The 27182-nt window shown below is 39.7% G+C and overlaps 1 protein-coding gene across 1 annotated transcript; it reads left to right on the top strand.

The window, feature by feature from the left end:
* The first annotated feature begins 113 nt into the window (after positions 1–113).
* On the top strand, positions 114–26819 carry CIBAR1 (CBY1 interacting BAR domain containing 1). Its single transcript, XM_082014882.1, is given in 9 exon segments — positions 114–684; positions 687–745; positions 2784–3018; positions 5570–5638; positions 13178–13279; positions 18356–18460; positions 19619–19732; positions 21418–21537; positions 26129–26819. Coding segments are annotated over 9 exon segments (942 nt in total). The 5' UTR covers positions 114–657; the 3' UTR covers positions 26240–26819.
* Positions 26820–27182: the final 363 nt, after the last annotated feature.

Below are 27182 nucleotides of genomic sequence, written 5' to 3'. Positions count from 1 at the left end.
CTGCTGGGGCTTGGCGAGCAGCCTCTTTCTTGAGCACCGAGACAGGATGAAGCCCACACAGTCCCTAAGTCTCATTCCCAATACATTACCTTTACAGAGAGGAGATTTTTGGGCTTTTTTAAGTACTGTGTGGTGATGGTTTTTTGCCTAGTGCTCCACGGGAATTTTCCCCACGGCTGCCCAACCTCAGCAGCTGTCCCTCAGAAGTGGCAGACCAGTGGGCCGCTTCCCCTGGTACTTGGTTTCTCACTTGCCAAGCCTGGATGTGCAAAACAAAAAAAAGTATTTACCAAGAAATTAGTTTTCTGATTTTTTTTTTTTTTTTTTTTTAATGAGGCTGGCTCGAGCCTTCCCGCTTTCTGCTCCTGCGCCGGTCCGGGCCTTGGCGCCGCACATTCTCTTGGGGACAGCCACCTCGGAAACGGGAAGCCTCAGCCGCTGCCCTAAGGCGGCCTCGGGGCCTAACCGCCCTCCGGGCGCCGCCAGGGACAGGGGGGGTTCCGCGGGCGGGACCAAGTCCCCACGGACCCGCCCGTCCCGACAGCCGCCGCTACTTGGACGCCTCTGCTCTCGGAGCCGCCCGCGCCGCTCGGCGCTCGCCCCACCGGAGGCGGGGCCGGGGCGGGGCCCAGGGAGGGCGAGCGGCGGGTGGTGACCATGGAAACCAAGCGCACGCGGAGCACCGCCCTCCTTCCCGCCGGGCCGCCGCCGCCATGATGCTGCTGGGGCGCGGGCTGGACGCCAGGTAACGGGGTGGTGAGGGGCGGGGGAGGCCTCGGGATGCCGCCGCTTTGGTGCCGGTTGCGGGTGTCTGCCGGTCCCCCGGTGGGCTGCTCCTGGGGGCTTGCGTGGCGGGGGCTGGCTGCGTCGCCTGGCCTTGCCGGGCAGAGGGCCCTGTTTCAGTCAGGGTACTCAGGGAGTGGTGCGGGGGCCTGGGGCCGATGCGGGCCCAGTCCCCCTTACGGCAGCGACCCTCCTTAGGGGTGGGGATCCGCCTCTGTTTTCCTCAGGTAAAGGCCGCAAAACTTTCCTAGGCTTAGTGTACTATGCGGAGATGAAGTAAAGACTTGACGATTTAATCGGGCCTCTCGCTGATAATTTTGTGGCCACCTCTAAACGGTCAGAAGTAATTGGGGGTGGGGGGGAACTTTTCACACCCCCAATTAAGGAAATGCAGTGTTTCATGTCCCAAAATTAAACATTATTTGCATGGGAGTACTGTGAGATCAGAATTGTAAAGCGGGTGAGGAAACGTGCTTCATGCTTTCCCCTGGGAGAGGAACACTTTCTGACATGAAGACCTTCCAATAAAATAGAAAGGATGTACCTTTTACTGAAGATTTTATCAGGTACTATTAATTTTGAAAAACAACTTTATTAATACTTAATGAGACTCTTGCTTTCCCACTCACTGGGTGAAACCTTTCCTGTTCAAATGATTCCATGCTCAAGCGTGTCCTGAAGGATGTACAACTTACTTGGAATTTTTTTTTTTCTTTGAACAAAACCTCTTTTGAACAGTCTCCTGGACTGCTTGCCATGAAGTATCACAATGGGGTTTTTGCCCATAGCAGAACTTCGGCCTGAAATATTTTTTCTGAAGAGTTCTTGAAGAAAGGTGTTCTTCATTTGAATTGACTGCATTGTTTTTTTAATCTTCAAGTATTAAATTTCTTCCAATTTTTCTGATTTTCATGTGTTGTGATATTAATTCAATAGTTAAATATTGGTCAGCATTTGGAACTGAGATAGCTGAAGGGTATGAAGGAAGTTTTCGTTTCTGTCCCTCACCAAGGGGGTGGTACGAGTGAATTGTCTTCCTGAGAATTCCAGCACTTTACAGGAATCACCTCGTGTAGACCATGGAGACATTTTAGGATCCAGTATCTGGCAGTTACTGTTAGCTAAATTGTCCTGTAGTTGATTCAGTCAGATTAACAACAACGGGCATGAATTCACTGACACTAATTTGGTTTATTAGTATCACTGACGCATAACTAAAGCAAGACTATCAAATGATGTAGTAATAGGAAAGCAAAATATCAAGTGAAATACGTGAATTAAAAACTCAGAATGACTTATCTAGATCATTCATAATGAAACATACTGACATTTTGTTCAAATAAAAAAATAATTAAATTAATATAATCTAAGAGAAAATAATCTGTTGGTGTAATGAATGTCCTTTCTGTGTTTTTAGAGTTTTCACCTGTGGACTTGTGCCCGTTCACTTTTCTTCTCAAATTCTCGGGGATATTTATTCTCTGTAGTGTTGACCAGGAGCAGTTTCGTACCGGTTCACAATTTAAGAGCATTTAATACCTCTACAGATTTGCCCTCTACTGCCTAATTTCTCCAACCATTGACTTTTCTGTTTAGATCGCAGACTCTTGCAGGAAGCTGTATGACCCAGTCTTGTTTGAGACCTGCATGTGGTACCACTATGTTAGTAATTAATACCAACAGTAATAGTGAGCTTTTGCTTAACCACAGGAGGAAAGCTTGAGTCGATTTTTGTGACTTGCTTTTTCCTCTATTGGATCTATTTATTGTTAAGTATAAACCCTGCCTTGTTTTTTTTGTTATTTGTTCATAAACAGGCACATATTACATCAGACTGTAACAGCAGTATCTTTTTAAGAATAGATTTCTGTTTTGCACTGAAATGAGATGTCCAAATCATGTATAAATTATTAATAGTATAATTTTATAGTTTTTCTTCTGCATGTGTTGTAAACATTTGTACTCTTCTTATTTTTCGCTTATTTTTCTTTCGTATCCAGGGACAATCAAACTAGACAAATACAAGATGCTGTTTCAAATGTGGAAAAACATTTTGGTGAATTGTGCCAAATATTTGCTGGATATGTACGTAAAACTGCCAGACTACGAGACAAAGCAGATCTTCTAGTAAATGAAATATATGCATATGCAGCCACAGAGACACCAAACTTAAAAGTTGGACTGAAAAACTTTGCAGATGAATTTTCCAGACTTCAGGATTATCGCCAGGCAGAGGTACAAAATTAAAGCTGTATGTGTTGTGTTGCCATCTGAACTTTTCAGTTACTTATCTGCAATTAAAAGGGAAAAGATATACTCTACAATCATGAGAGAAACATAGGACAAAACACTTCAAAATATATTAGTGGCAGAGTAGGATAGGCTGCCAAAGCATTCATCATTTACTCTGCTAATAACTTTAGTGAAAACTGCCTGTGATTAGTCCTGCTGAAGTCAGTGAAACTATCCATACAAGCACTCCCAGAATCTGAGACAGGACAAGTCTTGGATTATGATTTATGGTTGATAATGTGTTCTTTTAATTTTGTGACTTGAGTTGTCTAGCAGCAGCTGAGGTAAAACCAGTCATTTTCGTTTTGCTGAGTCTGTTATCAGAAGCAGTATGGAAGAGAATACTAACTGGAATCCTTCACGGGGCACTGACAGCCCCTCTGAGGTGCTGTCGGGGACCACCTTAGATTTTGTAAGTCTCTAATTCAATAGTAAAAGTACAAACTTGATTTGGACCACACGTGACACTGTAGTCATTTCTGCTAGATAAAGTGAGAGCATAAAGAAAGGTATTTATGCCACTTACACATCTATGTGCGGGGTCAGTCAAACTGTAACTTATCGTCCAGAATTCCAAATGCTGAGATTTAATACACATCTATCTTCATAGATAGATATGTATCTATACTTTCTATGCCCTACTGAAGATATCTACGTATCTTTCAGTAGGGCGGAGAAAATTCCCATTTATAGTTTTGAAAAGCTAAGAATCATTATCATTTAAAAAAGAGACAAGAGTAGTTGACATTCTTGATGTTTTCAGATATGACTTTTTTAATTAAAAAAAGAAGCATTGAAAGTCATCTTTCTATATTAACAAAGTAGAAAAAGAAAACCTTTTGAAAGAAGTTCATCTATGAGGTATCTAGTCAATATACTAAGTAGAGGGTTTGAAAAACAAGAAATACACATGGATCTTTAGCAGTGTATTTAAGGCCAGATTTTTAAGGAGTAGTAAGAAATCCAAGGGTGTGGATAGTGCAGTTTTTATTTTTTTTCATAAGCTGTTATGCATCAGGCTCCAGCTGAGCCACACATAGGTCCTTATGCTTCAATTGATGTAACAGCAATTTATCCCTCTGTTAATAGGGTACATTTATATTATGGCCAAAAGTGTATGTGAACCTTCGTGATCTCTCGGTCTGTTTTCACCTTTAAACTATGAATCTGTAACTTCGAGGTACCTATGTAACAACTTGAGTTTTGCTTCTTTCAATTTTTAAGTGTGTTTTTAAAAACTGGTATTTGGCCTACCTACATTCTCCTACCATGCCTGTCCCCAAACCACCACTGCCCTTTGAAGGAGAAAAGGCAGAAGCAGCAAAGGAAAAGAGAAGCTTTTAGCCTTTAAATCAAGTTCTCCTTTGCTCATGAAAGCCAAATAGATCATCTCAGCTTTATTTCTTTTGGGCATCAGGCTAATTAACATTTTTCATATATATTGACAATGTGGGCAAGACAAAATTAGCTTATAAGGGTTATCAATTTTTGGTCTTCAGCTGCAGTGCAAGATATGTAACTGCTGAGGTGTGAGGTACTTCCACAACATGTGGAAGGGTAAGTAAAGCAAGATGGTCAGTTTTTTTGGTATATCTATATCATGTGCTTCATTTAGAGCCTTACTGTTCTATTCCATTCTATTCTATTGGTAGTTTAAGTGAAATTGTTTGACAGTGCACAGGCAGAGTGTAGTAAAGAAAAAACGCTCAGTTGGCATAGATTTTGGCTGACTGGGAACTGCCAGTTTAGAGGGGAGTGTAATGTCTGTCCCTTCCTGGTAGAGGTATGCACCTTGTCCTAATTTGGACATAACAGCGATGGGCCATATGACTGACTGGTCCAAAGTCAGCGGCAGCTTATGCTGAGGCGACTCAGGCAGTATTGTCGATTTTGACAAGCAGGCAGGTCTTACCCAATTGCCTGTCTAACCATATGTAGCTGTTTTTCTAACTAGGAGAATTGAAACAAAAATTCAGGTGCACTCATCTGTGAAAGCATTCATGCATTTTGCACACCCTGTTGTTGATATTTTTATTATTTTCTGTACGTACAATGTTCTTTATTTTTAAGAACAGATGTGTTGCATTTCATATGTTTGATAGCAAAGACAGCTTAGTCCATAATCTTTCAACAAGTGTAGAGCAAATACATTGATCTTTAACTTTAGATAGAAAGCTATGGATCTCCAAGATGCAGTGTTTGATGTATTTAGTACTCAGTTGTTAGAATCTCCATGTTTTATTTATCCTGATGTATTGCCAATGAAGAAAAAGGAATTCCACTAGAAATGAGCTTGAGCTTCTCAAAATACAAATGACTTACTGATTAATTTAATTGACTCTGGGTTTTGCAATATTTTTTAAAACTTCCATCCCATTATATTTTCAGCATATATGGACTAAATTCCTAATGAGTCACTAGTAAATTAATTGTTTCCTGTTTCTGCACACCACAGATGCAGCTGATTTTAGTGACCTTGTGTTTTCCTTTGTAGGTTGACAGGCTTGAAGCCAAGGTTGTTGAACCTCTGAAAAGTTATGGGACCATAGTGAAACTTAAAAGGGTAGGTTAAACGTCTGTTTTCTCACAAGGTACATTTTGGTGTTCTGGCCACTCAGTTGGAAACTTTTACTTTACAGGGGGGAGTGGTTCTGATTTTTCATATTGCGGTAATCAGTCTAACTAAATTACATAACTTCAATTCAGATGTATTACTCTATACAATGTTGGAGGAAAAAGCTTTGAGGTGAAGACAAGGATGTTCAGACTCTTGGAGCCAAGCAAATGCTAAAAAAAGGCATTGTGGATAGTGTGAAACTTCCTGGATAGTGGAAATTCAGGATGTTTTTCGTTATAAATAATGTCATTATGATTGTTGTTGTTGTTATTTATATAGAGTTCTAAAAGGTAAATTATATGTAATGCTTTTGGCTCTTAGTCATCTATAAGCTGCCTTTAACAGCTTTTCCAACTTAGAATTGCATGAATTGCATTCTACACTGAAGTTCATAATGTAGAAGAAAGTTTTTGAAACTGACAAATAGGTTAATGGCCTGAATCCCTCTCTGTCCTACAAAGTCATCAGGATGCCCTGAAGATACACAAAAAACTGAATTCTCTTCATTCACACTGTATATAGGGGTTTGAAATGTTCCTGTAAAGTTGAGTAAGTAAATTGTAATAAGCAGATACTATTTTATAGGAGGAAAGTAGTTGTTCATAATACTTATATACTACATAGAGGATATCTTCATCCTATAAACTCAAATCTGTAATTCATGTATATATCATAATCTATACAAATCAAAAGGTAAAATGATCGCTGTTTGATAGTATTTAACATACAAAAATCTTACAGTGTGTTTATCATGGTTAGTTTGAGTACATTGTGGCATTGCATCTCAAACTAGCATTTTTCATGTTTTTGTTCTTGAATCTTTTCAGTACAGTGAAGAACCAAGTACAATGTTTGGAACTTACTGCACAGCTATTTCACTTGGTTGTTAAAGAAACAGTTATGAAGGAAACGCATTCTGCACTTGCGTGGTACTATATGTGGTAGTCCTTAGCAGGGTTCTAGACTATAGAGCCTGTATCATAGAATTTGGTATCTTAATAGTCACTCTGAAACCCAGTTTGTGAGACCTAAAACTGAGTATTCTATAGGATATAAATATTGAGGGTGGAGGACAAGTGTCATGTGTTTGTGGCAGTAGCGTTGCTGAGGAGGCACAGAGCATGACAGCAGTGCTTGGGGCTTCCAAAGCATTGAAGATATCTTGAGGTGCATTGCCACTGATGGCCAATAACGGTGAGTATAGAAGCAACGGAAGCCAGGTCATTCCTTGCAACAGTGAATGGCATTTCCTATTGTCTTTGCCTTTCAGAATTCCAGAAAGCATTACATAATGTTTATCTTAGCTACACTAGGAGTACAAGAGCATTCTTAAACTGTAGGTGGAATTAACTATTTTATCAATGTACCTTTGGACTAAGACATCACTAAAGATGTAGGCCATTAATTTTTTTTTTTTTTTTTACCCTGTCCATTACCATAAACCTTGGTTAAAACTTCAACTGTTTGATCTTCAGCTATCATCTCTAAACACTGGGACATTTTGAGTGGAAAAGTAAATTTTGTCACTCATGTAAAGCTAGCACAGGGTGCTAGTTGTAGGACTGCTTTATCTCTAACTGCATTAGCTGATTAAGTAAAACCAGGCAGAATATGTCATTGTAGCACTTTTTATAAAGGGGATGTTCCCGCTGCTACTTATTGGATCTGTTCCAGGGTGTACACAAACTATTTTTGTGCTGTATCTAAAAGAACTGTTGCTATTTCTGTGGGGCAAGACATCAATGTCCTGTGATACTAAATGCTTTAAAGAGGCCGAGGTCAGTCAGAATAGTGCTGTCCTTTAACTGCTAATGCAATAAAGTTGTTTTATTCACATGTCCTGGTTTATTATGCTGAGTAGCACTGTGGAGCAGGATTTGGCAGCTTCAGTGGAAGCTAGTATAATATTCTTGTCCTGTAATGCAGCTTAAATGTAGGAAGGATTTCAGGGTTTCTTTCTGTTTCACTGTTCTGTATATGAATCTTCACATTTCTGCTTTTTGGCAACTCTGTTCCTGGTTCCTTTTCTTCGCATAAAACAGGACATCATAAAACCAAGGTGATCCACCCGCAGAAGAAAGGATTGGTTTGCTTTAATAACTTCAGTGACTAAAGCAGGTAACAGTACAGTGACGAGGATCTGCCAGCACATTGTCTGGTGGATGGACTGTAGCTGTACTTCTGTGTGTTTGAAATTAGATGGCTGACCAGAGTTCTTAAGTGTGACATGAATTCATAGTTTAAAGCCAGAGAGACTATGAATAATTTTATATTCTCTGTACCTGTCCTTTATCTCACTGGCTATTCCATTCCATTTTTCCTTGGGTGTCATTCAAGCATATTTTCCAAAACCATATCAAATCTTGGTCTGAAGACAGTGGAGGGGAATGTAGGACTGTTTCTGGTAGTTACCGGTTAGTAGAAAGACCTCACCTAATCTTTGTTCTTGTTATATGTTCCACTGAGATTAAAGAGCTCTGTGATGCTCTGTTTTTTTCTGGATGAAGGTATTTAGATGCTAGTAAAACCCACTTTTCATTCTTTTCATTTAGCTAACAATGTAGACCTTAATTCTTTCACCATAATAGCATTTTCCTCAGCTTTTGAATTTTTATGTGGTTTTTTTCTGCTCCCTTTTCAGTTTTTCAACATTCTAGGCAAAATATGTATGTAACTGTGCCCTATCTTTGTACATCCAAAACTTGTATATAGCTCCACCACTATAGCCACAGTAGCACTAAATCTTTGTCAGGCTTTGGCTAGCAGAGAATGATGTTTGATGGCCTGTGTTGCTACAGAGAACAGAGGTAGAGAAGGGAACAGTGCAGTCCCTGTAGGTATCACCAAAGTCATTATGTGCTATAAAGAAAATACTGAATTTTATAATGGCAACTCTAGTGGTTTCCTTAGTAGTCTCAAGCATATTCTGCATAAAAGTCAGAACCTTTTCAGCCACAGCGTTAAATCTAATTGACTGTTTTAAATGGGCCTAGAACGTTTGTGCTGTTAACAGGACTTAGTCAATAAATAACACTAAGCATGCAGCTGTGACTGTTAGATACAAAGCTGCTTTGTTCTATGGCAAAAATAAGTATGTTTTTCTCTTCTCTTTCTCTACCTTTAAATTTAAAATATTAGGCAATAAAAATCTTTTTTTCTATTCTTCCTTTTCTTGCAGCCACATGGTTTTCAGACAGGAGAAAGCCCTTTCCAGCAGTCTTTCAGATGGCCTTAAAGGTGGTGTAATTCCCTTTTGAAAGAAGAGCAGCAAAATTAGTTTTGATGGGCTAAAGATGCAGTTGTTTTTATAATCAGAAACTAGCTCTGTGTCCCTAAAGATGATATACACAATGACATATAGACAGTAGGGATGGAAGCTGTGTTTTGCTCCTGACCTCATGTAGAGAGTCATTATTGAAGAAACAGAGCACTCTGAAAAGTGGCACACTGGTGCTTGTCATTGACTGGTGATCACAGAATCTTAGAATAGTTTGGATTGGAAGGGACCTTTTAAGGTCATCTAGTCCAACCCCCCTGCAATGAGCAGGGACATCTTCAACTAGATCAGGTTGCTCAGAGCCCCATCCAACCTGACCTGGAATGTTTCCAGGGATGGGGCATCTACCACCTCTCTGGGCAACTTGTGCCAGTGTTTCACCACCCTCACTGGGAAAAATTTCTTCCTTATATCTAGTTGAAATCTGCCTTCTTTTAATTTAAAACCATTACCCCTTGTCCTATTGCAACAGGCCCTGCTAAAAACTCTGTCCCCATCTTATAGGCCCCCTTTAAGTACTGGAAGGCTGCAAGAAGGTCTCCCTGGAGCCTTCTCCTCTCCAGGATGAACAACCCCAACTCGCTCAGCCTGTCCTCACAGGAGTGGTGTTCCATCCCTCCGGTCATTTTGGTGGCCCTCCTCTGGACCTGCTCCAACAGGTCCATGTCTTTCCTGTGCTGAGGGCTCCAGAGCTGGACGCAGGACTCCAGGTCGGGTCTCAGCAGAGCGCAGTAGAGGGGCAGAATCCTCTCTCGACCTGCTGGCCATGCTGCTTTGGATGCAGCGCCTTCTGGGCTGCAAGTGCACATTGCTGGCTCATGTCCAGCTTTTCATCCCCCAGTGCCCCCAAGTCCTTCTCTGCAGGTCTGCTCTCGATCCCTACATCCCCCAGCCTGTATTGATACCGGGGGTTGCCCCAACCCAGGTGCAGGACCTTGCACTTGGCCTTGTTAAACCTCATGAGGTTCACACGGGCCCATTCCTCAAGCTTGTCCAGGTCCCTCTGGATGGCATGCCATCCCTCAGGCATGTCAACCGCACCACACAGCTTGGTGTCATGTGCAAACTTGCTGAGAATCACAGAATTACAGAATCACTAGGTTGGAAAGGACCTTCAAGATCATCAAGTCCAACCATTAATCCAGCGCCACCATGTCCCCTAAACCATGTCCTGAAGTGGCACATCCACACGTTTTTTGAACACTTCCAGAGATGGCGACTCTACCACTTCCCTGGGCAGCCTGTTCCAATGCCTGACCACTCTCTCAGTGAAGAAATTTTTCCTAATATCCAGCCTAAACCTCCCCTGGCGCAACTTGAGGCCATTTCCTCTTGTCCTATCGCTAGTTACGTGGGAGAAGAGACCAACACCCTCGTCGCTACAACCCCCTTTCAGGTAGTTGTGGAGAGCGATAAGGTCTCCTCTAAGCCTCCTGTTCTCCAGACTAAACAACCCCAGTTCCCTCAGCCGCTCCTCGTAAGACTTGTGCTCCAGACCTCTCACCAGCTTCGTTGCCCTTCTCTAGACACGCGCCAGCAGCTCAACATCCTTCTTGTAGTGAGGGGCCCAAAACTGAACACAGGATTCAAGCTGCAGCCGCACCAGTGCCGAGTACAAGGGCACGATCACTTCCCTGCTCCTGCTGGCCACACTATTGCTGATACAGGCCAGGACGCTGGTGGCCTTCTTGGCCACCTGGGCGCACTGTCGGCTCATATTCAACCGGCTGTCAACCAGCACCCCCAGGTCCCTTTCCGCCGGGCTGCTCTCTAGCCACTCCTCCCCAAGCCTGTAGTGTTGCATGGGGTTGTTGTGGCCGAAGTGCAGGACCCAGCACTTGGCCTTATTAAACCTCATACAGTTGGCCTCTGCCCATCAATCCAGCCTGTCCAGATCCCTCTGCAGAGCCCTCCTACCCTCCAGCAGATCAACACTCCCACCTAACTTGGTGTGTGCACTTGGTCCCACTATGTCATTGATGAAGATATTAGAGTACTGGTCCCAACACAGACCCCGGAGGGACACCGCTCATCATCCATCTGGACATTGAGGCATTGACCACTACCCTCTACGTGCGACCATCTATCCAATTCCTCATCTACCCAATAGTCCACCCATGAAATCCTTCTCTTTCCAATTTAGAGAGAATGATGTTGTGGGGACTGTGTCAAAGGCCTTACAGAAATTCAGATAGACAACATCGGTAGCTCTTCCCTTGTCCACTGATGTGGTTACTCCATCCTAGAAGGCCACTAGGTTGGTCAGGCAGGATTTGCCCTTGCTGAAGCCATGCTGGCTGTCTCAAATTGCCTCCCTGTCCTCCGTGTGCCTTTGCAGACCTTCTAGGAGGATCTGTTCCATGCTCTTCCCAGGCACAGAGGTGAGGCTGAGAGGTTGGTAGTTCCCAGCGTCCTTCTTGCTACCTTTTTTAAAAATGGGTGCAATGTTTCCCTTTCTCCAGTCTCCAGGGACTTTGCCTGGCTGCCAGGACTTTTCAGATATCATGGAGAGTGGCTTGGCAACTACATCAGCCAGTTCCCTCTGGACTCTGGGATGCATCTTGTCAGGTCCCATAAACTTGTCTATGTTCAGGTTCCTCAGGTGGTCTCGAACCTGATCTTTTACAGTGGGAGGGACTTTGTACCTCCAGTCCCCGTCTTGCAGTACATCCCTTTGAGAGGTGTGGGAACAGGCACTGCCAGTGGAGACTGAGGCAAAGAAGTCATTGAGTACCTTAGCCTTCTCCTCATGCATTGTTGCCAGTCTTGCTTATCAGGGGAGGGGGGGGAGTGTATGCTTTCTTTGACCTTCATTTTCTGGATGACATACCTGTAGAAGCCCTTATTATTCTTTGCATCCCTTGCCAACTTCAACTCCAGCTGCGCCTTGGCCTTCCTGGCCCCATCCCTACACAACACGCCCCTACAGGGCAGCGTCCCGGTACTCATCCCGGGATACCCGTCCCTGCTTCCACTGCCTGTGCATTTCCTTCTTGCCCTTTAGTTTGCCCAGCAGGTCTCGACTCAGCCATGCTGGTTTCTTGCCTGCCTTTTCTAATCTAGTCACAGTATCACAGAACTTTTTGAAAGAGACACATTCTTGGTTGCATGTCTTTCTAGGTGAAGGAGACCTACAACCACATTAAAATTCTGAAATCCAGGGAAGGAGCACAGACAGCTTTGTGAGATTATATTTTTAACAGCTTTAATCCACTTTGTTCTGGATTGGTAGATGGGAACTGGTCTTTTTAGAGGAAATGACTGTTTGAAATGTATGCCCACCTCCTGCCTCAGATTTTGTTAGACTGATTCCTTTTGGCTGTAGTTCTCCTTGTTCTAAGGTACTGCTCCTTTAAATTAGAGCCATCAAAATTAATATCATTTCTCATACCAGGGTCAATGGAGTGATAAATATGTCATTGACAATTTTAAATTCCATGTATGCCAAACTGTTTGCAAAACACAGTTTTATAGCATGAACAAGAATTTGAGAGTGGTATGTAAACATTCTTAAACTGTCACAGATCTTCCTGGAAGTACATCCTACTTCTTCGGAAATGAGGAGCAAAAATACTTATCAACAGTTTCTGCCTTTTCTAGATGAATTATTTTCATCTTCTCCAGCTACATAATTACTAGGATGTATTTTATTCCAAATGTTTTTAAAATACCTTACTAACTGCATATATAAATATGCAGTTTAACCCTTTCAGCTGTGGATTTTCTATGGCACCTTAAGGTCTGTGTAGCAGTTTTGTGTTCTTCATATATTCTGGTTGGTACTGACTGCTGCCTGTTTTGGTTTTTTCTTACTGGTTTCTTTGATGCCACTTTTTCTTTCTCAGTGCCACCTTTATTCCATTGCTAAGCCCGGAATGGGCCTGTCTTCTTACTGCTTTGGGGATCTCAGATTTTGACCATCTACTGTACTTTCCATGAAAAGCTGTAAATATCTTTCTCTTCTCTGCCCCCCCCCCCCTTTTAAATTATAGTTTGTGCTACAGAGAGTTGTGCAAGGTACTAAACTCTCTTGGTCCCCACTGACTTCTCTTTCAGGGGATCATTTAACAGGATAAGAACAGTAAAATCTGTTTTTGTTTAAAGCAGAAGTTTTGTTCATGTTTTCTAGGCAATGCATGTATGAAGAAAAGTGCATTTTGTGTTATTCTAGATCTATTTCAAACCTGTCTAAAACATTTTATTTCCAGGATGATCTTAAAGCAACTTTAACAGCAAAGAACCGAGAAGCTAAGCAATTATCTCAACTGGAAAAGACACGTCAGCGGAATCCATCAGATCGACACATTATTGTATCCTGTATTTCTAGTAGCTATAAGAAATATTTTTTTAAATTCTTGCAGTATTAAACTATTATGTTTAGAAAGTAATAACAGAAGAATGATCTTCAGAGGGACTGTTTTCTATGTTGATGTTGAATCTTGAGCTTTATGATGAGTTAAAGCTTATAATAGCTGCTTTGTTACTCACTCCCTTTTAGATTGAAAACAAACCACAAACTATTTGGCATGTTTATGCAAGAGAGTTAGGCAGAGATTGCATCTAGGAATTTGGAGATTTTTGACAATAGTGTAATCAGACAACTCCTTTTTTACTTCTGTGGATTTTTTATTGTTTTTCTCCATGTCATTTTGGTAGTTGTGCTTCCTTGTACCTAGATGGGAGGCATGAGTTTCCTCCAGCTGTGAGGTGAAGTGTGAAAGGAAAAGTTGTTATTCTATTAGTAGAATACTCAACCAGACTACTCTTCTTTTCAAAAGACCAGTGACTCTCCCCAGTATACTATTCTGTATCACAGAGGGTAAAATTAAGCTTCCACAGAATTTCCATTAAAATCTCATTGAAGTTTCAAATTCTGAAGCAATCAGAATCTAGGAAATGCCGAAATAAACAGGATCAAGGCAATCCTACTTCAGTCCCTTTAAGCCTGTGCATTATGATACAGCATTTAAGTTCATGATGATCTGCTGTTTATTTTTTACTACACTGTAGCATTGGACTCGGGAGTGAAGCAGTCCTGTTCTTTGTAGGATTTCATCAATTTTATTTCAGAAATTAGGAACTTTCTAGTGACTGGGGCATGGGACTGCAGAAAGAGCAAAAATTATTGTGATGGTTAAATGCCACCCAGGAGCACTGCGTTTTATTTTTTCTGCCAAAGAATTCCAATTTAATATTAATCAAATCAGTTAAATGAAATGATTACTAATTAGATTTCCTCATGTAATAACGACACATGGATGTCAGCTGTAGGGTTACAACTTGAGCTGTGATGCAGAAGGGAGTAAATAATAACAGTAAGCTATTTCAGTGAAGTTCCCACCAATTAGAAAAGGGGAAACATAACCCCCATCTTTAAAAAGGGAAAAAGGGAAAAAAGGAAGACCCAGGGAACTACAGGCCAGTCAGTCTCACCTCTGTGCCCAGCAAGATCATGCAGCAGATCCTCCTGGAAACTATGCTAAGGCATGTAGACAATATGAAGGTGGTTGGTGACAGCAAACATGGCTTCACTAAGGGCAAATCATGCCTGACAAATTTGGTGGCCTTCTACGATGGCATAACAACTTTGGTGGATAAAGGAAGAGTGACTGACATCATCTACGTGGACTTGTGCAAAGTATTTTACACTGTCCCACATGACATCATTGTCTCTAAATTGGAGAGACATGGATTTGACAGATGGGCCACTCAGTAGATAAAGAATTGGCTGGATGGTTGGATTTTAAAAGTTGTGGTCAACGGCTTGATGTACAAGTGGAGACCAGTGACAAGTGGCATTCCTCAGAGGTCAGTATTGGGACTGGCGCTGTTTAACATCTTTGTCAGCGACAAGGGATGGTGGGGTCAAATGTACCCTCAGCAAGTTTGCCAACGACACCAAGCTGTGTGGTGCAGTCAACATCCTGGAGGGAAGGGATGCCATCCAAAGGGACCTGGACGAGCTTGAGGAATGGGCCCGTGTGAACTGCATAAGGTTTAACAAGGCCAAGTACAGGGTCATGCACCTGGGTTGGGGCAACCCCCGGTATCAATACAGGCTGGGGGATGAAGGGATCGAGAGCAGACCTGCAGAGAAGGACTTGGGGGCACTGGGGGATGAAAAGCTGGACATGAGCCAGCAATGTGCACTTGCAGCCCAGAAGGCCAAGCGTATCCTGGGCTGCATCCAAAGCAGCGTGGCCAGCAGGTCGAGGGAGGGGATTCTGCCCCTCTACTGCGCTCTGCTGAGACCCCACCTGGAGTCCTGCGTCCAGCTCTGGAGCCCTCAGCACAGGGAAGACATGGACCTGTTGGAGCAGGTCCAGAGGAGGGCCACCAAAATGACCGGAGGGATGGAACACCACTCCTGTGAGGACAGGCTGAGCGAGTTGGGGTTGTTCATCCTGGAGAAGAGAAGGCTCCAGGGAGACCTTCTTGCAGCCTTCCAGTAACTGACAGGGGCCTACAAGGGTGTGTAGTGAAAGGATAAGGGGTAAAGGCTTTAAACTGAAAGAGGGTAGAATAAGATTAGCTAGAAGGAAAACATTTTTCACAATGAGAGTGGTGAGACAGTGGAACAGGTTGCACAGAGAACTTGTGGATGCCCCATGTCTGGAAGTGTTCAAGGCCAGGTTAGACAGGGCTGTGAGCAACCTGGTCTAGTAGAAGGCATCCCTGCCCATGGCAGGGGGGTTGGAACTAAATGATCTTTAAGGTCGCTTCCAACCCAAACCCTTCTATGATTGTCCCCAAAGGGAGACTGGTCACATTTTTCTCCCTCTTGCGCTATTTCCCAGTTGATTTCGTGGGTATGTGTCTGGCACCTGGCTTGTTTTTTCTTGTCTCTTTGCTAAACTACTCCCAAATATCCTTCTGTGGCTTAGTTTCTTGTAACACCTGTGTTTTCTGTACTTAAGACTTTGCCTGAAGAGTTATTAAATCTCAGTACAGTCTGGGTTTGCATATGGCCAGAGGCACCAAACACTACCTATTTGCATTTTAAAGCCATCAACACAAAATGCATAAAAAGTACTGGGAGCAGGAATGTGTTCATTTGCTTTTGATGATGTATGCATGTCAGCTTTGAGGTGTGACAGAGGCTTGACCATGTTCATTAGCATAGCTGTTAGGCTTCAGCAGTGGTTCTCTTATTCTTGAGCCACCATGATGTTTCAGCAGCTAACAACTTTGGCAACAGATAGCAAAGGATCTGTACTCACTCCCAGATTTCAAGTCCATCCAATAAAACATGGGGATAGTACGGCTTTGAAAATAAAACCTTACTAGTTTGTTGGGGTTTTTTCAATATAAAAATGCATTTTTTAGAATGATTTTTTTTTTCTAAAATGGTCTATGTTGTCTGTTTGTTTTTTTTGTTTGGTTGGTTTTTTTTAATAAGTAAATAACCAAACCTTCAGTTGCAAGACAAACAGCTGTCCTGAAATATTTTGGCCTGGATTCTTGAATTCTAGCAAAGCTATAATAAACTGTAAGGTATTACAGCAGGAAGCTTCAGACAACATAATAATAGCACTCTCCAAGTATACGTAAACATTTGTGAATTATTTGTTTATGAATATTGGTTGTTACTTGCCATTTTTTCCTTTACTAATATTTCCAGTCACAGGTCAGTGTTTCAGAAGAGAAAACATCAAACTGCTGTTGTGAAAACTATGCAGGTTCTGCAAGTTTAGACATTTCACTCTACAACAAACAAAATTCCTTTCCCAAAGCATCTGCGCACAAAATCTGGCCAGTCTCTTTAAGATGGATGGAGAAGATAGAGATATTTGATTATTGTAGAAATAACATACTGTATTTGTATGTGTAATGGCTGCTCATGCGTAACAGCTGCCTTCATTTACAGAGAGTGACTGATTGTAATAATTGAGAATACACAAAATGTCTTTATTTACTCTGTTTCCCTCCTGTGTTTTGGGCAAAATCAAGAAAGGGAGACGAACATGTGACCTTATGTACTACTAAAGATCATTACTGATTTTGTTTGCCCAGTAATGTCAGAATTGCCTATGACCTTAAGCTGCTTTTGTAAGGAGATGATTGTTGCAAATTAATAATCCTGTAATACAGGGTTACCACATTTTAATGGAAGAAAAAGAAGTGACAGAGCATGCCTTATGCCTTAGGTTTCCCTATACGTATGACCCCCTAAAAACTAGATGATGGGAACTGGGCCTGTGATGCCTACTTCCATTTTAAAAAAGAAAAGTTCCTCTCTTAAGTTGTAGTGGTGTAGAAATGGGAAGAGTCCTACGTCTTGATCATAGGATACAATTACTTGATCCATATACTATTTCCATATCCCAGGACAGAATAGATTCCTGACGATACTGACAGAGCCTGTAAGTAAATACTGTCTTGACTAGTCTATGATGTTTGACCAGTAATGTATGGAAAATAAAGTAAGTTTAGATCCAAATTTTGCAGTCTATAAGTGCAAGCTCTTACATCTTTACATCATTATTTTGTAATAGTACACAGTCCTCAGATTTTACTTAACTAGAATAGCTTCGTTATCTTTATTTAAATGGTAGTCTGCATTTTTCTACAGTACAGTTATATCTAGATAAAATACATATCTGAAATGCTTTTTGTAGTAACAAAATAAGAAAAACCTGTGTATTTATACATTACGGATTGGTTGGTGCGTCCCCTACCCAGTGCCCTGCTGAAGATGATTTTTATAAAATATTTTAATACTATAAAAATACTAAAAATAGAAAAAAGCTGAAATGCTTTTGGATTTAAAAATTATGTTAACTCTAGTCTGCTGATTGAGACAGTTACGGGAGAAGTGCATTAGCTCCAGCTGCTGTTCTGTTGTCTATTTAAAGAATTTATTAAAACTTAGTGAGATGAGGTTCAGCACATGACACTGGAACAGATTCATTCTAGACCCTGCAGGTTGATCTGCACTTGAAAATAAAAGGTGATCGTTTCCGCTTGTCCACCACTCTGGCCTGTGCACTCCTGCCCTCCCTCTCCTTTACACCAGCAGTAAAAAACCTGTAACTTTTCTGAAGGGTAAACCTTTGTGCTGGGTTAATTCCCTGAACCCAGTCACTGTGTCGGCAGTGGAGTGTCAGGGATGGCTCAGTGGAATTAGCGGATGATTATTACAGAAAATGGATTAGGGCAGTGGGACTTTCCCAGCTGGCTGCAGCTAGTCATTTTTCATGTTTCAGATCAAAGTCACAACAGTGTAGAAGGCATCTTTATTTTTTTATTAAGCTACAAATTTACAAATACAGTAACACAGATGTGTAGTATTTTGAAAACCCAGACTTGAATGTTTTCATGGCAATTAGAGCAAATATCTTTGTACCAAATACAGGACTAATCTGACCTTTGTGTTACTTTGCCAGGCTGAAAGTGAATTGCAGAGAGCTTCACTGGATGCAACTCGAACAACTCGGCAATTAGAGGAAACCATTGATAATTTTGAGAAACAGAAAATAAAGGACATAAAAGTATGTGTGCTTATGTTTCAGTATATGACATCATATTTCATCTTGAATTACAAAATTACTATAGTTACTCTTTGGCCAGATTGGCAACATTTAGTATTAACTTAAGCCTACATAAATATAAATCTTGTGGTATTCATGAATATTTCATAATCCAACTATCATTTGCAATTAAAAAATCAGTTCATTATTCTTACAGTTTACTGAATTCAGAATTTTCCTGTATTCGACTGTTTAGCATCTGCACCTTCCAACAGTTGCTGTGTTCTACTTCACTGCTAGCTACATTTGTTAGTGGAATGATATATGCGGGTTAGTATCAGCAAAATTAACAGAAATAGTGATAAGTAAGTAATATATTTATCCATGCTGCAGTTTGTGTAGGTTACTGCAGTTAAAAGTTTTACTGATGCAGAAAGCATGAAATGTTCAGTGACTGCAAGTAATCAAAGCATTCATTTCTCTCATGTCAAACATTAAGTGTCTTAAGTCCCAAAGACTACAGTGACTGAAAAACACTTGCGTTATGTGATCTCAGATTTAATTACAAAATTGCTGAAGTGAGATACTTTTTTTTATTGAGGGGAAAGAAAAAAGACAACAGACTAAATAGGAAAGAATGAAAGATGGTTGAAAAACCCAACCACATCAACCAGTACTTGATGTTAGAGTAATATGAAAAAGATTGTGAGAGTTCTGAAGATATCATGAAGTGTTTTGTTACAGATGAAGACTTTTATTATATAAAATGTATAATTATCTGTAAATTATAGACATGTACAGAATTTACAGATAATTTATCCCCAACCTGTTAAAAAAGACTGCCATCAATAAAGCAAAAACCCAGAGACTACATCTTGTGAATGCATATTGGGGAATATCAAGTGAGTTTTCAGCATGACATTTTATTTATCCCTAATGAGTCTCCCCTTCGCTTTTCAAGCATTTATTTAGAATTTAGTATGAAATGACAACTGCGTAAGTCAGCAAGCATTTATGTTTAATTTCTAAAATCCAGGTCTGACTACTTAAAAGTACAAGGTATTGTGCAGTTATTTGCATCACGTAAACACCAAGTAGAGAATTCAGTAATTTCTTTTAATTTGAAGTGGAAATGTACTTTACTGTATTAAGAAAACCTTTGTTTTCATTTGCTTTTAGAACATATTTTCTGAATTTATAACTATTGAAATGTTATTCCACGGGAAAGCTTTAGAGATATATACCGCTGCCTACCAAAATATCCAAAACATTGATGAAAATGAAGATTTAGAGGTAAGTGTGATTAAGATTTGCTTTTCAATTTACTTAGTACACAAAACCAGTTTTCACACTTTAAGGCTATACATGTCCCAGGCAGAAAATGCAACGTATGTTTCAGGTTCCCAGAACAAGTTTCTTATGTATACCGAGCCCTTTTTCACATTTCTTCAGCAAAAATATGCAGGTTTATAAACTTAACAGATTTTAAACACAGAGAAGAACTGCAGTGGCAATCTAATCTTTCCCACAATAAAATAAGATTGTGGGAAGAGATAAGAGATCTTTTATAAGAGATCTTTAAAATCTCTTATAAAAGGTAAGAGACTTTTCCTAAATTAACTGCCACTCCAAGCTCAGCTAATCATAGTTTTTAAAGAACACCTCTGCAGTGAATCTCGCTGTAAAAATGCACAGTAAGAGAAAATCTTACAGTACTCTGATAAGATGTTCTAAAGATTAATTGCTTCATTAAAAATGTCGCTCTTCTTTCTATTCTGAGGTTTTTTTGCTTGTTTTCATCTTTCAGTCATTGGTTTTTATTAGGATGTTCTAGAATTAAGAGACATTTGTTACCAAATTGCTTTTTTTGCCTTGTGGCAGTTATAGCTTCCTTTCAAGTCACCCTTTCTGTTCGCTTTGAGTTATAGTCTCTTTCCCAAGACATGTTTTTCAGTTCTTTATTCATTCTTGCAGTTCTTCTGGATGTGGCATCTTTAAACTTACTATCATTGAAATGTATGTTGTGTATATATGTGTTCAGCTTGTCAAGAAAGTTTTTTCAGTCTTTTTTTGTAAATTGTATCAATCCTAATTTTATTTTAACCATGATGTAGCTCAGGACCAAGGATGGCAGTATTCAGTTAGTGCAAGACATACAAAATCATGATTCTTCAGTGACAGTCACATTCGAGACTATTTGGTATTTTTGCTTCATTTAAGCTACACCATGGCAGTTTTGTACTATTCTAGTTTCACCATTAAAGTGTCATTAAGTCAATGCTTTTAATAACTTTTACAAACAAACTTCTAATCTCATTTTAAATTTCCTGTTAATTGGACAATATTCACTTTCCATAAAAACAGACTGGCCATAATTCTACCATCTTAATAACGTCTTGCACAAATAGCTTTATTATTTTTAGTATCAGGCTGTTAGTCTTATAATTTACTCTTTTTTGGCTATTGGAAAGAACTTGTAAGTATAATGGATATTACAGTCTCGCATGTATTCTGAGGGTTTTCCCAAATTTTTCTTGAGCTGCACATCTCCTGTACATTTCAGATAAAATTTCTGTGATGCAGCTGTGACTGACAGTAAGAATTTGCTTGTGAAGTGCCTAAGAGTTCATCTCTCCAAGAAATTGAGAGCATGATGGGAGTTGCCGGGGTTCATACCTCTAGGTTAGCCTGAAACTCAGCTACATATGTTGGTGGGAAACCATTGCAGTTTTACACTTGTAAATCCCCTCAGACCTCTGAAGAATGTTTACTTTGACCACCTACGTGTGTTGATATGTCTCAAGTTGAGCAAGGATGTTGTTTCAGCTAAAAGTGATCAATCCAAACTAAAGCTGATGCATATCTCTAGTGCAGGCTTAATTGTCCAATGCTGCATTTTTGTTAGCTTCAGACTTGGTGATTGTTAGCTTGCAAGTTGTATCATGGCACCAAAGTCACAGCTTTCTTCATTTGAACAGGTTTTTCGGAGCTCACTCTATCCACCAGACTATCAATCCCGCTTGGACATTGTTCGTGCAAATTCAAAGTCCCCCCTGCAAAGAACTGGCTCCTTAAAATCTTCACTGAGGACAGTACAGGTAAGAAAGAAAAATTAAATGCTAGATCACTATTTTAAAAGAACATCTTAAGTACAGTCTTAGTTAATGTACATGGATCCACTATTTTACCTAATTCAGGACAGTTACAAAGGTGAAGAGACTTCCAAGGGCATAAAGATCATATTAAGCCTGTAGTACTGCAGCTTCTAATTGTCATTTTTATTTGAGGAAAAACAAAATCAGCTTTTAAAGATGCACTGTCTACTTTTGAATAATGCCATTTCCAGCAATACTATTTCTTCTATCAACAAACCGTGGCATCTTGCAGAGAAAAGATCTAGGAGCAGATCAAACCCATGACCAACAGAACTTTCCTTTTATATTCTGATAATTCAGACCAGGTGAGGAAAAGGAGGATGATAAAAATAAGTGAAAGATATGGAGAACGTGCCACTGCTTTTGAACCAGCTACCTTGCAAAAATCTTTGATGCTAGTTTGCAGCAGTAAACTTGCAGACATTGCAAAATGTTGTTTTCTTGTAACTAAGATGGTTCTTACCAGTGTTTCAGTTAAAGACAAAGTACATTTTTACATTTAAAATGTACTCATTCCACTTTTCTTCTTTGGATAGAATCATGTGGTGATATTGTAATACTAAAAAGTTTTCTTGACTTCATACACACCATTACCCCTTCTCTGCTCTCAAGACAGAAAGGATCAATTATTACCGTTGAGTTATTCAATTGTTGAAAGTATGAGTCATGCCATCTGAAAAGATAAAAGAACCCAGTGATTCAGTGCATGAAGACCAACCATGTGAGTAAGTTGCCTGTCCTCTATCAAGCAAGCAAATTTCACATTCAGGCTACTTCAGAAAATGTTTACCTTTTTTTTTTTTTTTTTTTTGAAGACCAGAGGAAGCTGTCAAAAATCTGTTGCCATCCTCCCTGAGAACTTCCTGCAGTGCTGTAAAACTCTATCAAGGGTATAGAAGCATCTATAATTATTTTGAGGTGTCACAGCTGTGTTTTGGACTCTCTTTAAAAAAAAAAGGAAAAAAAACCCAGAGAGAACTGAATGTATGTACACTGTGATTTCTCTCAGAGATGGAGTGGAACTCCATTTTGAGTAACTTGCGAGTTTACCTTGCTCTTCTCCTAGACATCTCTTTTAGCTATAATTTCAGATGTTAATCTTCTCATAACCTCTTACTGGAATATCTGGAAAGAATGGGAAGTCATCTAGACCTAGAGGGAAACTGCCATACATTTCAAAATAACGTCATCTTAGTCGGCTATGCAGAGGAGGATCACATGGCAGAAAAAAGGAGTGGAACACCCTAGTAATACTATAGGGCAGTAAAGAAGAGGCAGGCATCCTTCCCCTTCTGATTCTGCAAATAGTATGCTGCATCAGGATCAGTACCTTGAGTTACACTAAGGGCTCTAATCTCTGGAACCCACCAAACATCTCACTAGCAAAGAATGCTGCATTCAGAAAAACCTTCAGGTGACTTGTCCTACCTTTCTGTGAATCTTTCACTCCCAAAATTCTCACAAGCCTGGTTTCATCCTACTTAGTAATTATTTACTGACCATAATGCAGTACTTTGGAATTTGCAATGTGAAGCAGTATAAATACAGTAATCAATTCACAGAATCACAGAGTAACATGCCAGGGGGCGGACACGGGGGGACAGGACACAACACAAACACTAACCTGTAGGTGGGGGGCGAGAAGTCACTGCGTACCACATGGGATAAACTGTGCCGGAAACACAATACTTGTCTTTCAGATTTAGCACATACCATCCTTGAATTTATTTCTGGTTCTGGCAACTACCTTTCTGTATTATTTCCACATTGAAAATCTAAGGTAGACCTTGAGCTTGATTCATTTTTTCACAAGAGCTACCTCCTTTTAAAGTTCTGGTGCCTTAACATGATATCATGTTGCTTTGTCAAGCAATATGACAATCTTAAGCGTGTCCTGTCACTTAGTTCTGGAGTGAGTATTCTGGGAGGAGTACTATATACTAAATTATCAAAAGCAGGAATTTGCAAAGGTCACTGATATTTTTGTGTCCATCCTAATGCTTTTGTCCCTTGACTCTCTCCCCTTGACTTTCAGTTATTTTCAGCTCATGCTCAGACTAGCTGAAGCAATCAAGATGCTAGTTTCTCCATCCTGACAGACTTCATTTAGTGGTGTAAAACCACAAGGAAAGGAGCAATGTGCAGTCCTGTTCGTTAAAAGAATTCATGTCCCAAGCTGCACTGACAGTACAACAATAAGACTTGCATTTCTTTTCTCATTTCTACACAATAGATATGATCAGGAGAGAAAACTTGTACGCACCAGGAAAGCTGTTTCTTATAGGACGGTTCCCCATTATGAGAAAACCTCTTCAGGGGTTCAAGGCTTTTTTTAACCGTGACTATTGCAGATGCTTAGTTTTACACAAGTTCTGAAAAGGCTATTTAAGTTTTCACAACAATCTGTTGTAAATCCCTTTGTTTTGCACTTTACTTGGCAATTTATCTTCAGCGTTTTGTTTTACTGACTCAGGTTGTTATGCTATATTTTAGACAGAACTATAGCAGAAGAGAATTACCTTTTCCAGATATTTTAAATCAAACTTAAACTACACAAGTTTTGTCCATGTGCATTTAATATAGCCAATTGTTTTGCACCTGCCCTCTAAGACAGCAAAGTATCATTTGAACCATAGTTGACAGTGTCTGCATCCAGGCGTTCCAACACTGCCTGCCGTGCAAGACATGAGGAGAATTGCCGTGCTTTCTGTGGTGGCACATGCAGTGAAACATGCAGCTTAACTGCTTAAGCAAGGACGGTTATCACCTGCATGCAAACTTAAGAGAATTCATTTTCACATTAAATTGCTTATGATGAGCAACAAATTATCAGATTGCATTAAATGTTTTAAATTATTTTTTCAGCATTAAGTAATCAAAAATGCAATTTTCAAGTGCTGGTGTATTCTAGCTTTATGGCAAAATAACATGGATTTAAACTGGCCAATTTCCTTTCTCATTTTCCTTACTATGATCCAGTTTGATTCTTAGGTTAGCCCTCTTACCACCACCTCACTGCTACCAGTAATAATATTTAATTTACTATTTAGTTAATTATAGCATGGTCAGAGGTACTCGAGTAGTGAGCAGAAAAAAAAAACGTAAAGCCAAAATAGCACCTCTTATTTCAGGAAAGGGGAAGGGAGAGCTTTTATTCAGAAGTATGACTGAAGTTGTGCTTAAGAATTTCAAATGCTCTTAACTAGAAAAAACTTGGAAAATTAGTCTATCCATTGAAATGAAGCTACCTTAACAGACTCAATCTGCAGCACTCCTTAATCTCCAATTACAAATCAGTGTCATTGTCTTTTTCTTCTTTCACAGAATGTAAGACTGCTGTTTTAGGCATTTAGGCTCATGTTAACCCAGCTCCATCTAATTATTAACTCCATTTTCTGTTATGTTCAGAGATTTGTCGGCAAGCATTTGCTTCAAGCTAAATTATGTACTTTATGAGCATCAAGACGACTAAGGATTTTTGGCTTTCATTTGTTCAATGATTGCAGTCTGCTTTATGCACACACACAAAAAAAACTTTTGTTACATACATACCTGCATGGACTATGAAATCTCAGAAGTCACTTTTAATAAACATCATTTAAAGACTTTTTAAATAGGGGGTGGTTTTGAAAAAAAAAGGCAAGTTTTGTCTTCAATACTGAAGTTTTATTTTATTACTGTATGTGAGAAAACTCAGAAAATATAACCAAAATTAGAGTTGCAGATGCTCTTAGAGAACTGCTGAACCTAAAATAATTTTTCTAAAGTATTCCAGATGATTTGGATAACTACCTTTGAGTTTAATGTTCCTTTTCTCATGGGGAAGGAAAAAAATACATATATTCTACATTAAATTGTAAATGTTGCATCTTCTGTGAAGAATCTGTCTTCAATGGGAGTAAGATTGAGCCCTCATTAGAAAAAATATAATGGCAGAATCTGTCAGATGAGATGAAAGCTTGGCAGCTGGTACTTGTTTTTAACATTTGATGAACCAAAAAAGGACTACAGTATCATTCTGAAGGGCAAGTGCTGATGGGCAGGGAAAGAAGTTCATATATGAATCAAGACTCTTCTAGTAAAGTTTGTCTAATTTATTCTCAAAAACAGCTTAGAGCAGCATAGTGTTGAATTTTTCATTTAAGTGAAGAACGTTTGACGTCTCTAAGATAAGGTTATGCCTTAATACTCATCTTCAGCCTGCTGTCTCAACAGCCAACCCAGAAAAAAAATGACAAATCCTGTTGATTTTTAACATTAAGTTGATCAATACATAGTTTTTCCTATCCTGTAATAGTTCTCAGGACTATAGGGTTTTAGCTTTTAAAAATCATTGGTTTATTTATATTCTGTACCATATATCTTTGTTTTCTTGTGCATGTTACTAGAAGTTGAAGGGTTAAGGGATAAACAGCTTACCCCCACCCCCCAAAAGAAAAACCTCCAAGTATCAAGACTGGAAATGCCAACAGAGGATTGCTTTTCTTTGAGGAGAACACAACCTTGATGTACTCTTGTTGGATTTTTGTTTTAGCAGATTTCCAGCAGTATGCTAAGAAAAGATGAAGATGATGACGAAGAGGAAGATGAAGATGAGGAAGAGGAGGAGGAGGAGGAATTAGATGCTACTAAGGAAGTGAGATAACAAAACTGTTCTAAGAGTCCTTTTTTTTTTTTTTTTGATTAGGGGAAAAAAGACTTCCCTTTATGTAAAGGCTTTTGTGTGTTAATCAAAAACTTCACTGAGGCTGTATTTTTAAAATTCCAACAGCAGCAAGAATTGGCACCAATAGTAGAGTGCCAGAAACAAATGACTACTTTCAAAGGATGGAACAGAATCTGCTGAAAATTGGTCATTTCAGTAGCTAGAAAACAAAATATTTAAATAGAATCCTGTATTATATTTGCATAGATGTTATACCGCAGTCACATTTGCTTAAACTTACGCAATGAGCAGTGTCCAAAAACTGCACTAAGCTGACAAGCAGTTATGAACATATGGGTTTTTCTTGTTATTTTGCCAATATATTACCCTATTCTCTAGCTACATACTTCCTGGATTTGCTAAGTCCTCTAGCTATACCTGTCATAATTTTTATAAAATCTAAAGTAACCGCAGTACTCGAGAAACTCATTACAGCAATAATCCTGTTACTTTTCATGTTGTTACCCACCTTGGATGGCAGAAGGCAGGGTAAGGTGTATTCTCTCATTCTCATTTTCCCCAGTCTTGCCTAAGATGACTTGATTTCTTTACACATACAAAATGAACATAAGGACCTAGCCCAGTATCTACTTTTAATGCTGCTTTGCTTTTAAATAAAAGTGCCTTCATAATAAAACTACTTGATATTTTATATAGTTGACATTTATTATATTAGTTGGCATGCTACATATAGTTCAAGTTTAATGTGTTTAACTGGTTGATTCAGTTACCAATGCCATCAAACATACAAGAAATTACACATTTGGAGTGTAATTTCTTACCCTGCTTGGAGATGGTGGTTATGCATGTTCACTTTTTGAATAGCATACAATCGTCTGCCAGAAAGCTGCTACCATACTGTTTATCTACAGCTTTAGTATCT

The sequence above is a fragment of the Phaethon aethereus genome (genome assembly GCF_964289735.1).
Source record: "Phaethon aethereus genome assembly, chromosome: 2".
NCBI classification, from domain to species: Eukaryota; Metazoa; Chordata; class Aves; order Phaethontiformes; family Phaethontidae; genus Phaethon; species Phaethon aethereus.
The sequence above is the reverse complement of the archived record's forward strand: the minus strand, read 5'-3'. Positions and strand labels throughout refer to the sequence as shown.